This window comes from Typopeltis vanoorti, chromosome 19 (genome assembly GCF_054136105.1).
Source record: "Typopeltis vanoorti isolate ZY-2024b chromosome 19, IOZ_Tvanoo_1.0, whole genome shotgun sequence".
NCBI lineage: Eukaryota > Metazoa > Arthropoda > Arachnida > Uropygi > Thelyphonidae > Typopeltis > Typopeltis vanoorti.
Window position 1 is genome coordinate 18,810,026 of NC_143567.1, and position 14,779 is coordinate 18,824,804.

At 36.0% G+C, this 14,779-nt stretch overlaps 1 protein-coding gene across 5 annotated transcripts in view; it reads right to left on the reverse strand.

Moving 5' to 3' along the window:
• Nucleotides 1-14,779, reverse strand: part of LOC150095888 (protein pangolin, isoforms A/H/I/S-like) — a 441,413-nt gene that overhangs the window by 97,892 nt on the left and 328,742 nt on the right. For 4 of the 5 annotated variants that reach the window (XR_016549928.1, XM_090409123.1, XM_090409122.1 and 1 more), the window contains one exon: nt 5,233-5,521. Coding sequence is in view for 4 of the 5 variants with exons in the window: in XM_090409123.1 (XP_090265249.1) it covers nt 5,233-5,521 (289 nt within the window). In the remaining variant the exon portion in view is untranslated. The remainder of the gene's footprint in view (nt 1-5,232; nt 5,522-14,779) is intronic. The other variant, XM_090409125.1, reaches the window with a different exon arrangement.

The following is a 14,779-nucleotide window of genomic DNA, read 5'->3' on the forward strand; positions in this document are numbered from 1 at the left end:
GTCGGGCTGCTAATAGAATCCACAACAGGTCTGAGTGGAATGTTATTCTTGTGAAACTTAGGTAAACGCTATATTCTAGGAGGTCTAGCATAGTATATCCTGAGTTTTTTTATTGTTTCTTCATCTAAGGGAGTGGTTTCATCAAGTAACTTGTACTTGTTCAGTTTCTTGAGCTGTCTTGATCAAAGAAACATCATCCATCTTTCCAGTATTGAAGCCAATAGACTTCGTTCCAAAATAGCCAAAATAATCTATGATGCCAAACTATCAGACTTAAATATCCCACCATCAGAATTGAAAGCTCTTAGCTCCTTAAAACGTAATAAAAACATAATCATCACCAGAGCTGACAAGGGAAATACCATGGTTCTAGATATCAATTCATATGACCGAAAAATGAATTTACTACTCCGAGATCGAAATACTTATGCCAAACTTGATTATGATCCTACAAAAAGACTGCGCAAGAAAGAGAAGGACAGAAGCAAATTATATAAACTAACATGAAATCAAATATGTGGCTGAGATCAGATAGCATGCCAGATTTCCAACCAACAAGCTGCAGGTTTGAATCTTGCTGTAGGCATGGATGTTTGTGATTGTCTTTAGGTAGGAGAAGAATGTCATCACCTAGTGTGAGACCATCATTTCGCTTATTGGAGGGTTGAAGTGGCTTGAAAAAATTTCATGTTTGGTCTCTAAAGCAGAGTTTTCAGACTAAAAAATAAATGAAAAATACAAAAAAACATATAAAATAGGAAAAAAAGAGATATATTCCTAGCCTGTCAATGGTACAAAATGTACTATAGGTTTACAAATAATATCTTTTATAGGTGGGAGAAATATTAAAAAAAAAATTATATATATTATGTAGAAAGTATTTTACCTTGGGTATAATAAATGTTAAAGATACAAAGCTATTTTAAACCTGGTTTTACTCCATTTCCCAAGTAAGCGAACAGACAAACAAGTCAAGTTTGTGCCTGCATGTATTGTAAGTCTAGCTGACCCTCAAAGTAGTGCAAGTCAAGGCAATTCATGGTAAAGGTAGAATAAGCTCTGATCACCATTCTTAATATTTACCCTTAATGCACAGCCCATCACCTTGAGGAGATGTATGATGCTAAGCATTAAAGGCAAGGGGGCCACTACCCAGACCGGTTTCGACCTTTATTGAGGTCTCATCAGCAGGAGCCAGGGTAGAAATACCAAGATTTTAGTAATACAGAGCTTATAAGTATTTTACCAGAACAAGTTACCATAAGGTGTTTTTAACCTTATTAAATAAAAATCTCAGAATGAGATATAAATGTATAAAGTATTTTACCTTGGGTATAATAAATGTTAAAGATACCAAGCCATTTTAAACCTGGTTTTACTGCATTTCCCAAGATACATTTATATCTCATAGCTTGGTATCTTTGTTAATTAAGATGTTAATTTTAATGGCTTAAGTTAGATACCAGGACTAGAATCAATGTACAGTTAGAATCTTGTGGCTGATGATGCTAGATGTGCTATTATGTTAATTTCAATTATTTTTAAGTCAGGCTAGTTATTGAGGGACATGTTCTCAATGATATAGTATTGCTTTATCCTAGTTTACTGGTCTGGAAAAAAATTTGAAAAAGACATTTTTTTTTTTATTGATAAAAAACTTGAATAAAGGTGGATGTGTGCATTCCCAGACAGACCTTACTGATGGCCTTGATGAAATTGTATTCACTGTACTCTGGACCTAGAGTTTCTGAACTGACATTCTAAAAAAATGAAAATATTTTTCTCCATTTCCAACTATTTTGATAATATTTCTGATGGCATTGCACATTCCCCATGATGTACTAGGTAACACATCGTATTCTTATCTCAAACTTTAACTTCTGTTTTTCTTTAAATCCTGTGTAACTGTGATTATCATAAATTCTTCTTCTGTGCAATATGTCACTGAAACTTTATAATCATGTATATAACATCCTATTACTGCTCTGTTCCAAGCTCTGTGCAGTATGTAATAGTGAGCAATATGAAGATTTACATGTGTGTTCAAGAAATTGTAACAGTGCCTTTTTTTCATTCGTATTAATGTTAGTCTGTATGCATACAGATGTTTTGCAAATTTATATACTGCATTTAACTGGGAAAATAAAAATAATAATAATAGCTTTATTATGGCTTTAGTCACCAGCTGCTAATAAATGTAAATTATACAAAACTGTACATAATCATCCAGGATTTTACTTTCTGAATTAATAATTCTAGCTAAAGTCAAGTTTTATACCTCTATATTTGACATTTCTGGATGAACATAACTCTGAATATTACTCTAGATACCCTTTTCCATGTACAACAGCTTTTTCTACCTTATTTTCCAGAGGTCCCGATTTACCTTTGAGATAAACAACAATTTCACTGAAATGTAAGAGACAGTATCCCCAAATTTGGTATACATCTTCTCTATCATAAAAGTTACTTTTTTTATACTATGTATATTAATTGTTTTCATCATCATTGAAAGATATCCTCAAGAGATGTAATAGGTCAATGTGACAGTTCAACACAGTATTTCATAACTAGTTTCCTATCGACAATTTTGTTCAGAAAAATAGTTCATTTGTTTGACTTTGATATTCTGTTCAACTTATCATTCCATCTCAGATATGCCATAATTACACATCTTAAATATTACTGAATTCTGTTTTCCAGACATCTCTATTTTTAATATTTTCTCAATGATGACCTCTGTTCATTCCTTTAATTTTACTTAGTACTTTGGTTTATTTTTCATCCATCTCTCAGATCAATATATTAAAATGGCTCGCATTCATTGTCTTGCATTAGGTTTTAGAAGACTTCTCTCCTGTTGTATATAAATTTATTCAGATGGATTCAAACTATATTAGCTTTAACTAATTTTCTTCATTTCTATCATTAATTTGCCATTCTCAGCTGTTCACAGCCATGAACGTAACTGTTTTCTGTTTGTACATCTATTTTCAAAGTTTGTCTTTTTGATAATTTTCATAATAAATTTGTGGTAGAAATTATTTACTATGGTAAAGACTAAGATATTTTAGCAAGTTTATTCAACAAAAGAAGTAAAGAAGAAATTTAATATCATTTGGAAGTCAGATTCATCTCTACATTTTTATCCTTTTATTAATCATTCCAAATGGTCTCTTTTCATAGTCTTCCACCAGCTTCCCTGAAACTTAGATATTACAAGCTAGTAAGAAAATGTTTCTTTTCTTCTTTTCTTAATGTTCCTTCAAAGACTGATTTGTCTAAGATTATGTCAACTATAAATAGTAAAAAAAAAATAAATAAATAAAATAACAAATCCACTAACACACTTTTCATTTCCAATGCGAATAGATGGGACTTTTTTCGTCCCAACAAACTCATTGGAAGATCAGTGTGCAGTTCTTACCCTTAGCTATCAATGATTTCATGGGCATCAGGGGAACTAAAAAAAAAAAAAAAAAAAATCCTAAGAGGTATTACCATATTACTGTTAGAAATCAAGTTACTTTTCCCAACACATTTACCATTCATTCCACTATGTTATAAGCAGCTGAAATATATAGTAACAACAAACATGGAGGGGAAAAAAGGATATGTATGTGCTTCTTTTTCTTTTTAACTGATGCTTTTTTTTATATTGCCTTTTTACACTGATATCCAGAAGATAGATAGGTAAATATACAAATTTCCATATATCAAGTAAAACAGCTTTTGCTGCATGTGGATCAAAAATGCTTTCTTTCTATTTAAAAAAAAAAAGTTTACAAGAAAAGTATTTAACAGAAATGTTGACTAACTGAATTAAAAGGGTAATTAAAAAAAGATAAAAGTGGTTTTTTTTAATGAAAAAATATTTGGTTTTAAAACTTTGGGCTGGAAGACTATTTATCATTAGTAAATTACTAATAGCATGCTAAACGGCAATTTACTATCTAAGGATTTCATATATTAATGGCAGGTGTCATGATTTCATTACAGCATGTTTATACTTCTCTCGGTAGATTTCATTACAATGAAAAATTAGCAATAGCTGCCACAAAACTGCCAACTAGTAACTTAAATGAAACTGTGTCATTAAGTTTGTATTCAAAATTTATATTTATGAAAATACTAAACAACAAATGAAAAAAGGATAGAAGATTTTAAGCTTTAAAGACAATTTAATGTTCAAAGTTTAAAATACTGCATGCACACCAACAGTTGTCATAACTGTCATGCAATAAGACATTGTGACATGTATCCTCTAGAAAACAGTCTAAACACCATGTGAGGATATTTATTACCAAGAACCAATCCTGATGAGGGAGGAACATTTTTTCAACAAAATTCAGTATAGTAAACCCAGAGATACAACATACTGTATTTTCATTTCAGTTCCTACTGGTTTTCATATCTACTGAATTTGTTCTATCTCTTCTTCTCTAAAGACCCTATGAGTGCAGTAATGTATTCTGCTTTTCTTGTGATCTCTTCTCTTACTGGCAAATCCAACCACATACAGTCAACTCTCACTATACAGCAAACTTGAAGGGACCACAGGAATGGTTTGTTATACTGAATAGTTTGCTACGATGAATTTCTTTTAGCACTGCATTCTATTAAGAGCTTTAGTCAGGATTTGGCAGTGGTTTGTTACAGTGGTGTCTATTATAGTAAAAGTCCACTGTATTACTGGCTGTATGTTTAGGTTCTATACATCACTTGATTTTAGAGGAAAAGGTGCAACACATGTGTGTGTGTTTTAAATAAGATCAATAATGAACTGTTTGAGGAGTGATAAGAAAAACTGAAGAGCTATAGTGTGATACAATAAACAAATTAAAATCAAATCAGTGAATCCTGTTTATCCACTGCTGTATGCAGTGTTTTGCAAGTTTAATGACTGGTAATGAAGATTAACCACATTGCAATGTGCCTTAACATTCTTATAATTCTTAAAATTTGTATTAATCATATTAATTATAATTATTTGTACTTATTATTTAAGAGTTATTAGAGAGAGAAAGAGGCAGCATAAAAACTGAACTTCTGTAATGGCCCTAATTTGGGGGTGGGGTGGTGGTGGAAAGGTCTGCCAATTATTAATTTGGTCATTTGCTAAGTTTGCTCTTTCCAGAACTTACACAGACAATACGATTCACGGAAAACTTGAGGTCACACACTCACACACACACACTCTGCAGTTCTCCAATGCTTTTCTAAACAACTAACCTCATAGTCAGCCTCTGGATTAGCGTGTACTCTCCAACTTACCCGCCTGCCCAAGATCTGATTAATAGCAGCACTCTCCTTTAATGTACATTCGGCCACAACCTTGGCACGCATCTCTTTCATATAAAGCATGAAAGCATTGAGTGGCTTTTTAATATGGTTCCGCTTTTTGTCTGCCTTATGCTGTTGTTGGGGATGCTGATGATGTGTACTACTATCGCTACTGAAACTCGTGGATACAATATCACAGCCTTTCGGTGGTTTCTGATCCTGACATTCCGTGGGATGCCTAATAGAAAATAAAATCAATAAAGCATGTTTAATAAGAATCACTAAATTTGTTTATGACACTCAACAGCAAAATTCATTCTCTAACAAAAATACATTGTGTGTGTGTGTGTGTGTATGTGTGTGTGTGTGTGTGTGTGTGTGTGTGTGTGTGTGTATCAGTGGCACTCTGTGCCCATTTTGGTTGGGTGTGCTATCATGTGGTTTATACAAACCCATACTACAAAATTCACGTCAATTTGACCACACGATTGCATTTTTATTGATGTATGAAAGTTTTAAAAGTGCATTGGATCAATTCATCTTAATTGATCCAATGCAATTAATTGTATGATAACTTTGAATACCTTCATTTATCAATTAATTGTAACCAAATATGCATAGAGTGGGAGACAAATGTGTTTGCTTAAGATATATTAGAAAACAATAATGAAGGAGAATGCTATATTTGGTGGTATATTTCAATTACTCAAAAGACATAAATATAATAGTAAATTTGGAAGAGGAGGACGAGGCTTACCTCCTTCAACTACAACCATACAATCTGAAAAAGCTCTGGCAGAAAACAGTATATTCAGTAGATTGTCAACACTGTATCCCATTGTAAATATGAGCAAAAAAAGTTATGCGATTATGGCCCTCCTTCTAAACTCCTCTCTGTCATACCGCGGTAACAGACTCACCATTCTAACTCTGTCACTCTTTTCTTTCGCTACCTTTAACAATACTTTCAAGTCCTCTCTCATAAAAAATTTATCACCTTTCAATTCATTCGTACCAGCCACAATTGTTATTTCTTTCACCCTCTGTTTTTGCACTCTAATGCTCTCACTTACATCCTTAAATTTCGCACCCGGTAAGTACGATTTAGTTACACTCCCATCTATTACTCCTCTTAATAACGAGTCACCATACAACACTCTCTCCTTCATTTCGGAAACTCGCCCACGTGTTTATTTACGTTAGCCGAATCAATTATTTATAGAAAATTATATATTAAAAACCTGTCTATATCAGAGTCCTAAACACATTAGTTCACACTTCATGCACATAAAACAGATGGAACTCAGAAAACAAAAACAGCAACTGATGACAAATGACAACGTTCAGTTGGGCTGGTTGACACAATAATCAATCATAACCACTGATTTCTGGGTACTAATGTCTCGACGCACACCCTGCTTAACTTTCTGGATGCACTGAAATGCTAAGAATTTGGTCCGTTATGCCATCTATACATCTGTTATTATTTACTGACCGAATTCCAAGAATTAGAAAAACAAATACATTTGCAACTGCACACATTAACGTGAATGTGATGCAATGTTTACGCTTTCAAAAGTTTCCTCTTCATGAAGCATTAGTATTTTGTATTAATTTCAGGAATCCCAAGAAGCCAGGAAATAATTAGGGAAGTCTGTAACAGGAATTAATGCAAAAATACAATATCAGTGATATTGCTATTCTGTGGGAAATATATATTGTGACTGTTCATTTTCACTTGATAGAAAATATTATTAATTAGTTTAAATGACTGATACCGAGAGATAAAGAGGCGATGGTTTATTTAAAAAGATACTACTAGTTTACTAGTAGTATCTTTTTAAATAAACGATCAATTTCGTTGATCCATTCAATGAATGAATTACTCTGGATTTAGAGAAAGATGTTGGAAGTTTATTTTGCACTTGGTTATTCTTCCTGTTATAAAATCAATAACTGAAAAAGTAAGAACCATATAAGAATGTAGTCCAATCTGAAGAATATTTAAGCTTTTCTTTCAGCTATTCATCATCATATGTTCACTGGGCATCCACACATGCCATATGGTCACTACAATGCTCGGTGATGTGCCACACCAGTCCTCGCCATGTAGTTCTGTTGTATACTTTTCTGGAGGCTTCAACTCTCTGAAGATCAGTCACTCCACACACACACCACCCATTCATCCATCCATCTCATTGATGGTCTACCCCTTCCCCTTCTTCCAGGAACTTCACCTTCTATTACTGTTCTGAGAAGTCCTCCTTCCATCCTTTCAATGTGTCCAAAATATTTTAACTTTCTTCTGTCAATATCCTTAAGGAACCTTAAAGTTCTACTGATCTTTTCTAACACCCATTCATTTGTATGCCTTTCAGTATATGATATCCTCAACAGCTTTCTGTAAAGGATATCATATCTCAAAAGCAGCTATCCTATCTCATATCTCAAAACCACATCTCAAAAGCAGCTATCCTTTTCTTATATGGCTTCTTTAGGTTCCAAGTCACTGTTGGAAAAACAACTGCATTCAAAATCCTCAACTTTATTCCCATGGAGATAGAGCCATCTTTCCAGATTTTAGGTGAGTCTCCGACTGTTATTTTAGCCATTCTTAATCTTCATCTGATGTCTTCTGATCAAAAAGGATCTGTTATTCGGATATTTATTTCAATCCTTACTTCAAGGACACCAGTCATACATAAGGATTTGAACAACGTACATCCTATTGTTTCAATAATGAATAAGCTGTCCACTAAGCCAATGAGGTTAGTGCTCCTTATGTGCAAGATTTTGTGATGTGCATCAAGATGTGTTCTAATTTCAATAAAACTAAATTTAAAAAATCTGCAGAAATATTATAAGCAAGGAAAAATTATTTCTAATTATTTATTCGGTTTAATCCTTTATCCAAGTGTAAGCAAACAAAGTTTGGACCTGAAGTATTTTCAGGACTGGGGCAACTCGTGGTAAAGGTGATATAAGTTCTCATCACTTGCCTTAGTATCAAATTAAACCAAACCACTTACCTTAGTATCAAATCAAATCAAATATATAACTGGTAGCATAGCCAAGTGAAAAAACTTCCATCAAAAATTATTTCTAATTAGAATTATTTATAAACAATACACAAAACTCAATTCATGACAAACGGTGATCTTTTTAAGACTTCAACACATAAATCAGTTTATAACAATATTTTCATAAGCGTAATCGCTTTGAAGAAAGTTCTTTCAAGAACAAAAAAATTAATTAATAAAAAGTTTGTCTTTTTTTTTCCCCTTTTTTTTTTTTTTTTTGTTGAATAAATACAATATTTATGTACAAGAAATCAGTACAGCCACTTCCATTTGCCAAGCAATGGCTACTTATTTCCTCAAAGATGATTTCTTATTATGTTTTGTGAGGGCCAGGACCTGGTCACAGCAACTTCTCCAGGCCTGAAGGCCTGAATTGGGAGTGCTCTTTCGATGAGTGGTGAAATTATTTTAAGGAGCATTCGTTTGAAGAGCTTAAAGGTGAAGCAAAGCAAGAGATAAGTCATAGATTTTTTACATTATTTGGATCTTTCGCTAGTTTGGGCACTGCAATTATTTTGGTTTCTTGTCACAGTTTTGGTAGTTTTCAAGTTGTTATAATAAGAGCCACTTTTATTGACCTAACATCAGCTTATGACACAGTCTAGATCAGGGGCTTCCTCCTAAAGCTAAGCAATATCATAAGGTGAAAACAACTTTCCACCTTTTTGAATCCATTCTCTTCAACAGAAAGATTCGGGTCCATATTGGTTGAAAAAGAAGCAGGCCCAGATTCCTCCATAATGGTCTTCCACAGCTCTGTGTTATCCCCTTTACTATTTAACATTTACTTGTCAGACTTACCACACACACCAGCTCAAGCAAATATATAACGGTGATGATCTTGCAATCCTACACCAGTCTACTTCCTTTGCCAACCCAGAAACAATCTTGGATACAGACCTGAACATCCTAGAGGTGTACTTCAAGCAGTGGTACTTGAAGCCAAATTCAACAAAAACTGTGTCCACAGCATTTCACCTGAACAATGCAGAGGCAAATCGACAACTCACCCTCTCTTTCTGTGGCAAAAAGGAAGAGCATGAGCCTTATCCGAAATATCTTGGAGTGAGCCTGGACAGAAGCCTAACCTATAAAAGCACATCACCAACCTATCCAACAAAATTAAAACAAGAAATAATATCATCTTACGGCTTGCTGGAACAAGCTGGGGTTGTGGTGCTGATGTATTAAGGTCATCTGCACTAGCCCTCGCATTCTCTGCAGCAGGATACTGTGCCCCTGTCTGGGAAAGAAGTGTGCACACAAACATTATAGACACCCAGTTAAACTCTACCATGTGCACAATTAGTGGGACACTGAGAAGCACCCCTCTCCCTCTGGCTACCTGTCCTATCTAACATTGCTCCACCATATGGAGTTCATCTTCTCCACCATATGGAGAAGACAAGCCTCGATTAAAGTATTTAACAAAGTAATGAGTAACCCACTCCTGTCCCTGCACCAGACTCATAAATCCACCTAGTCTTCACCTAAAATCAAGAAACCTTTCTGGTCCATGGATGAACTGTCTTCAGCTGCCTTACCATCAACACCTGACATGTGGAGAGAACACTGGTCCAACAATCTTCCGACAAATGGTTTCCTGGCTGAAGATCCCGGTGCTCTGCAGCCCAGTTTTGCCCTTCCTAGGATGATTTGGTCATCTATCAACAGGATCACAACTAACCAGGGCAGATGTGGCTACCTACTGCATAAATGGAGACGGTCAGACCATCCTTATTGTGGCTGTTCCCCAGATGACCACTCATATTGTGAAGGACTGCCCAAGCTACCAATTTCATGGTGGTGGTGTCTCTAGGACATCCATGAGGTGATAGATGAGGCCCTGGATTGGCTTTCTCATCTGGATATTGACCTGTAGCCGTTTTTGCCATAAAAATAAATAAATAAATTATGTTTTGTCTATTCAAATTAAGTGGATATTGAATCCAACATTATTTCTTAGCTGAATAAGAAACTCAAAGATAGAAAATCTAAGAGTTTCATGCCGAATATAAAAAAATATAAAAGTTCGGCGAGTCCAAGCATAAGCCAACACCTGGTACATGCTGGGGCAACTCATAGTAAAGGTGGAGTAAGCTCCGATCATCCTTAGTATTTTCCCATAATGTACAACACAACTCCTAGGAGATGTATGCTGTTATACATTATGGGAGAAGGTCACTACCCAGACCGGTTTCGACCTTTTTTGAAGTCACATCAGTGAGTAGGTAGACCCAGATGTAAATACTGAGGATGCAGTAATGCAGAGCTTATTTCTTTGCTGTATGAGTAAAGACTTCGCCGAAGTGAAGCCTATTGGCTCTTCATCTCAGTAATTATGTTTTGTCATTAACAATGAAATATAATTATAAGACAAGAGGAATAGAAATATAAAAATATATGCTGAGAATATCCATAGCTTTCACTAATGATGATGGCAATGAACTGGAGAGATGAGGGTTCAAATCCTGTCTAGGACATGAAGAACCTTCATAAAGTCTTTTCAACTGAAGGTGAGCTAGCGAGTCATATATGGTGGTAGGGTTTCCCACACCTAACCTTCTTCTTACAAGACAGTGCAGATGCTGATAATCTTATCAGCACATTGTGCAGATAAGATTAACCACTCTACTATAACATTAATTAGGTTTCTAATGAAACCAAGTTACTTGGCTATGACAGATACCTGAACCAAACACACAAAGTAATGTGTCTATTCAAAATTAGAACTGTTGTGCATACTTTAAGAACTTATTCAGCAACAGCGGTTCTGAAATGCAGTTATGAATGCAATTTAATTCATTTAAGTGTTCTTTAGAGTGTGAGGGTCCATCACACCTCATAATGGAACTATATTATAGCTTGCATTTTTATCCATGGTATTTTAACTCTCTCTCTCTCTCTCATATGTTTCAAATCCATGTTTTGGTTGAAATATATCCGTCGTGACTGGTAGCAAGATTAACAGGCCTGACTTGGTTGCTTCATCATTATCTTTAATTTACAAAAAGTTACTGTGTCTAAAATGTATACTCTAAAAGTTATTCTGAAAAATTTTAAATGGTTTCTCCAAATGTGTCTGCAAAAATTAATAGTTTATAATGGCCTTTAAATAATAACATTCTAAAATTAATGTGTTTTTAATGAAGTTAAAAATCATAGTACATGTAGCAATAACCCTCTTTGACTAAGACCAAGATTTGAATCTCATTTAGGACATGAAGAACATTCACATAGTCTTCTTGAATGAAAGCAAGATGGCTGGAAACAGTTCATTTCTTCTGAAAAACAGACCAAATGACCAAACATCAAAGAGGCTACAATGGTAATCCACTCACAAGGAACTATTAACAGAAACCAAGGGATGATTTTGTGTGACATATGGAAGTCACTCATTAGATCTTTATTATTATTATTGTTACGGGCAACTCCAAGGAGTCGACAGACTCATCGAGGGAGGCCCTAACATCATGTCAAGAACAACTATTCGACATTCACACAGTATCTATCATACCTTGCCTTGAACTCATTCATGGTCGTAGCACAACAGACTCTGGAAGCTTATTCCACTCATTCACTACTCTCCAAGTAAAAAACCTAGCTCTAACACCCCTATCAACCACGCTCTTGCCCAGCTTCCATTCATGGCCCCTAGTCCTCCCACCACCAGTCATATTTTCAAAAATATCTTCTGGATCAATCTTATAGAAACCCTCCCTCCAGTAATTTGAATGTCTCAATCATATCACCCCTCCTTCACCTATCGACCAATTTCTGCAACCCACAAATCTTCAACCTATTCTCATAAGGTTCATTCCACAGACCTGCTATCATCTTGGTCACTCGTCTCTGGATCCTCTCCACTTCCTCCCCATCACGAAGAAACTCTGGTGCCCATAACTGGGCACAGTAGTCCAGATGGGGTCTTATCAAGGCTCGATACAGAGGAACAACAACTTGTTTGTCTCTGCATGTTAAAGTATTTTTCAGAAGCCAAGTGATTTGATGAGCTGATTTAGTCACTTTTGCAATGTGTCCCCTAAACTTCAGTTCCCTATCCACCAACACTCCCAAATCCCTGCCCTCATCAATCTCCTGGAGTACGGTTCCACCAATGCGATATACTGCTGCTATTCTTTTCACCCCTAAGTGCATAACCTTACACTTTGGCACATTAAATTGACATACATTTTTCCTAGCCCAGTCCTCTAAACTATCCAAATCATCCTGTAAAATTTTGACATCCTGTGCACTCAAAATTGCTCTACCCAACTTTGCATCATCAGCAAACAAGTGAACACTTCCTCTCAGATCCTTACCTATATCATTGATGAACAAATTGAAAAGCAGTGGTCCAAGAACAGAGCCTGTGGCACTCCACTAGTCACAAGCCGTCTTTTAAACTCCACTCCTGAATAAACCACTCTCTGGTATCTTTCCTTCAACCACCCTCCTATCCATCTCACCAACCCTATATCTATCCCCATCTGCTCCAGTTTACTGATTAGGGTTCTATGTGGTATCCTATCAAAAGCCTTGGCAAGGTACAGTAGTATTACTGTAAATCCATTACCCCTATCCAGTTCAGCCATGACTGTGTTATAAAACGTAAGCAAGTTACTGAGGCATGATCTACCCTTCACAAAACCATGTTGTCCCCCCATACAATATCCCATTTTCATCTATCCAATCCTGTATTCTTCTCTTGACTAATTTCTCTAAGACCTTGACAATGATTCCTGATATGCTAATCGGTCGGTAATTTACAACAGCAGTCTTGGAACCACCTTTATGCAGTGGAACTATTTTCCCCTCTTTCCACCCCCACGGGACTAACCCAGACCCGAGACTCAAATTAAACAAAATGATCAAGGGTACTGACAATTCTTTAGCTGCTTCTCGTACGACACGAGCTGGTATACCATCCAATCCCACAGATGTATTGACATTGAGGTTATGCAATAGACTACTCACCTCCACTTCATTCACCACAATTCCTGTATAATCTACTGGTACATTCGTTTCTGCAATGTCACCACCTGGATGATATATTCTTGCAAAGTGCTCACTCAGTAACTCAACTATATCAACTGATTCAGTTACCTCCCTACCATCGGCATTCTTTAAAATCATTCTGCCATGTACATTTTTCCTTTTGCTTGCTACATATCTAAAAAACTGTTTAGGATTCTCTTTAGCCTACAAGGCCAATGTTCTTTCGTAATCCTTTTTTGCTTTTCTTACCACACTCGTTACCCTTCTGGCCTGCACTTTATACCGTTTGTGTGCCTGCCGGTCACCTTTCTCCTTAAATTCCCTCCATAGTTGTTTCTTTTTTTGCAGCTCAAGCTTAATGGTGTTATTCATACATTTAACCCCTAGTTGATTTATTATTCGGACTCTAGGTATACAGTCAACCATTGCTTCATGCAAACACTTCTTAACTACCTCCCATGCACTATCGACTTCTAGTCCTTGCAGTTGTACATGCCATGGCAATGAACCAATCAAACTCCTAAGCTTGTCATACTTTCCAGCCCGATAATTCCACATGTACCCTGTCTTAATTGACAATTCTACACCTTTAGTCACCTCCTAAGTCAAGACCCTATGATCACTCTCACCGATTGGTTGCAATGTGGTCATATTTGTTACAGCCAAATCCTCAGATGTAATTACTAGGTCAAGCATTCTCTGACCCCTAGTATTTTCCATTACATGCTGTCGCAGATAGTTATCCCTTAATAACCGCATAAAATCCAATTTCTTCCTCCCGTGTGTCCTCTCCTCACTCCAATCAATGCGACCATAGTTGAAATCTCCCATAATAATTACCCTCCTTCCATCCATTTCTTCTATTTGCTTGTGCATACTGACACCACCATCTTTTCCATCACCTGGTCTATAGCAGCACCCAATTGTATATTTAGTTCTGCTAGCCACAATTCAAATGTGCTCATTTCTCTGTCCTGCAATTCAACTTTTATTCTCCTTGGCTGTAGCTCATCAGCTATCATCAACAATACTCCTCTCCCCCCATTTTATTCTCCCTGTCATTCCTGAACACACTATACCCATCACATTCAATCCCACTAGCTATATCATCTACAGTCAGCCATGTTTCACTAATACCAATAACCTGTGGTCTGGAAGTGCCAACCATGGCCCAAAACTCCTCCTTCTTGTTCCTAATACTTCTAGCATTAGTGTACATGAATTTAAGACCCCAATTAGCCCCAACCCTACTTGATGCCTTATATTAACTATCCCACTCTGATTTGTTGTCCTTATTCGCTCAGGCATATTATATTCAATCTTGCATTCAACTGCCTCCCTAAGGACTGTATATCTCTCCCCCCCCCATAAATCTAGTTTCCCTCAATTTGCACATCCACTACATTCAGCAACACTTT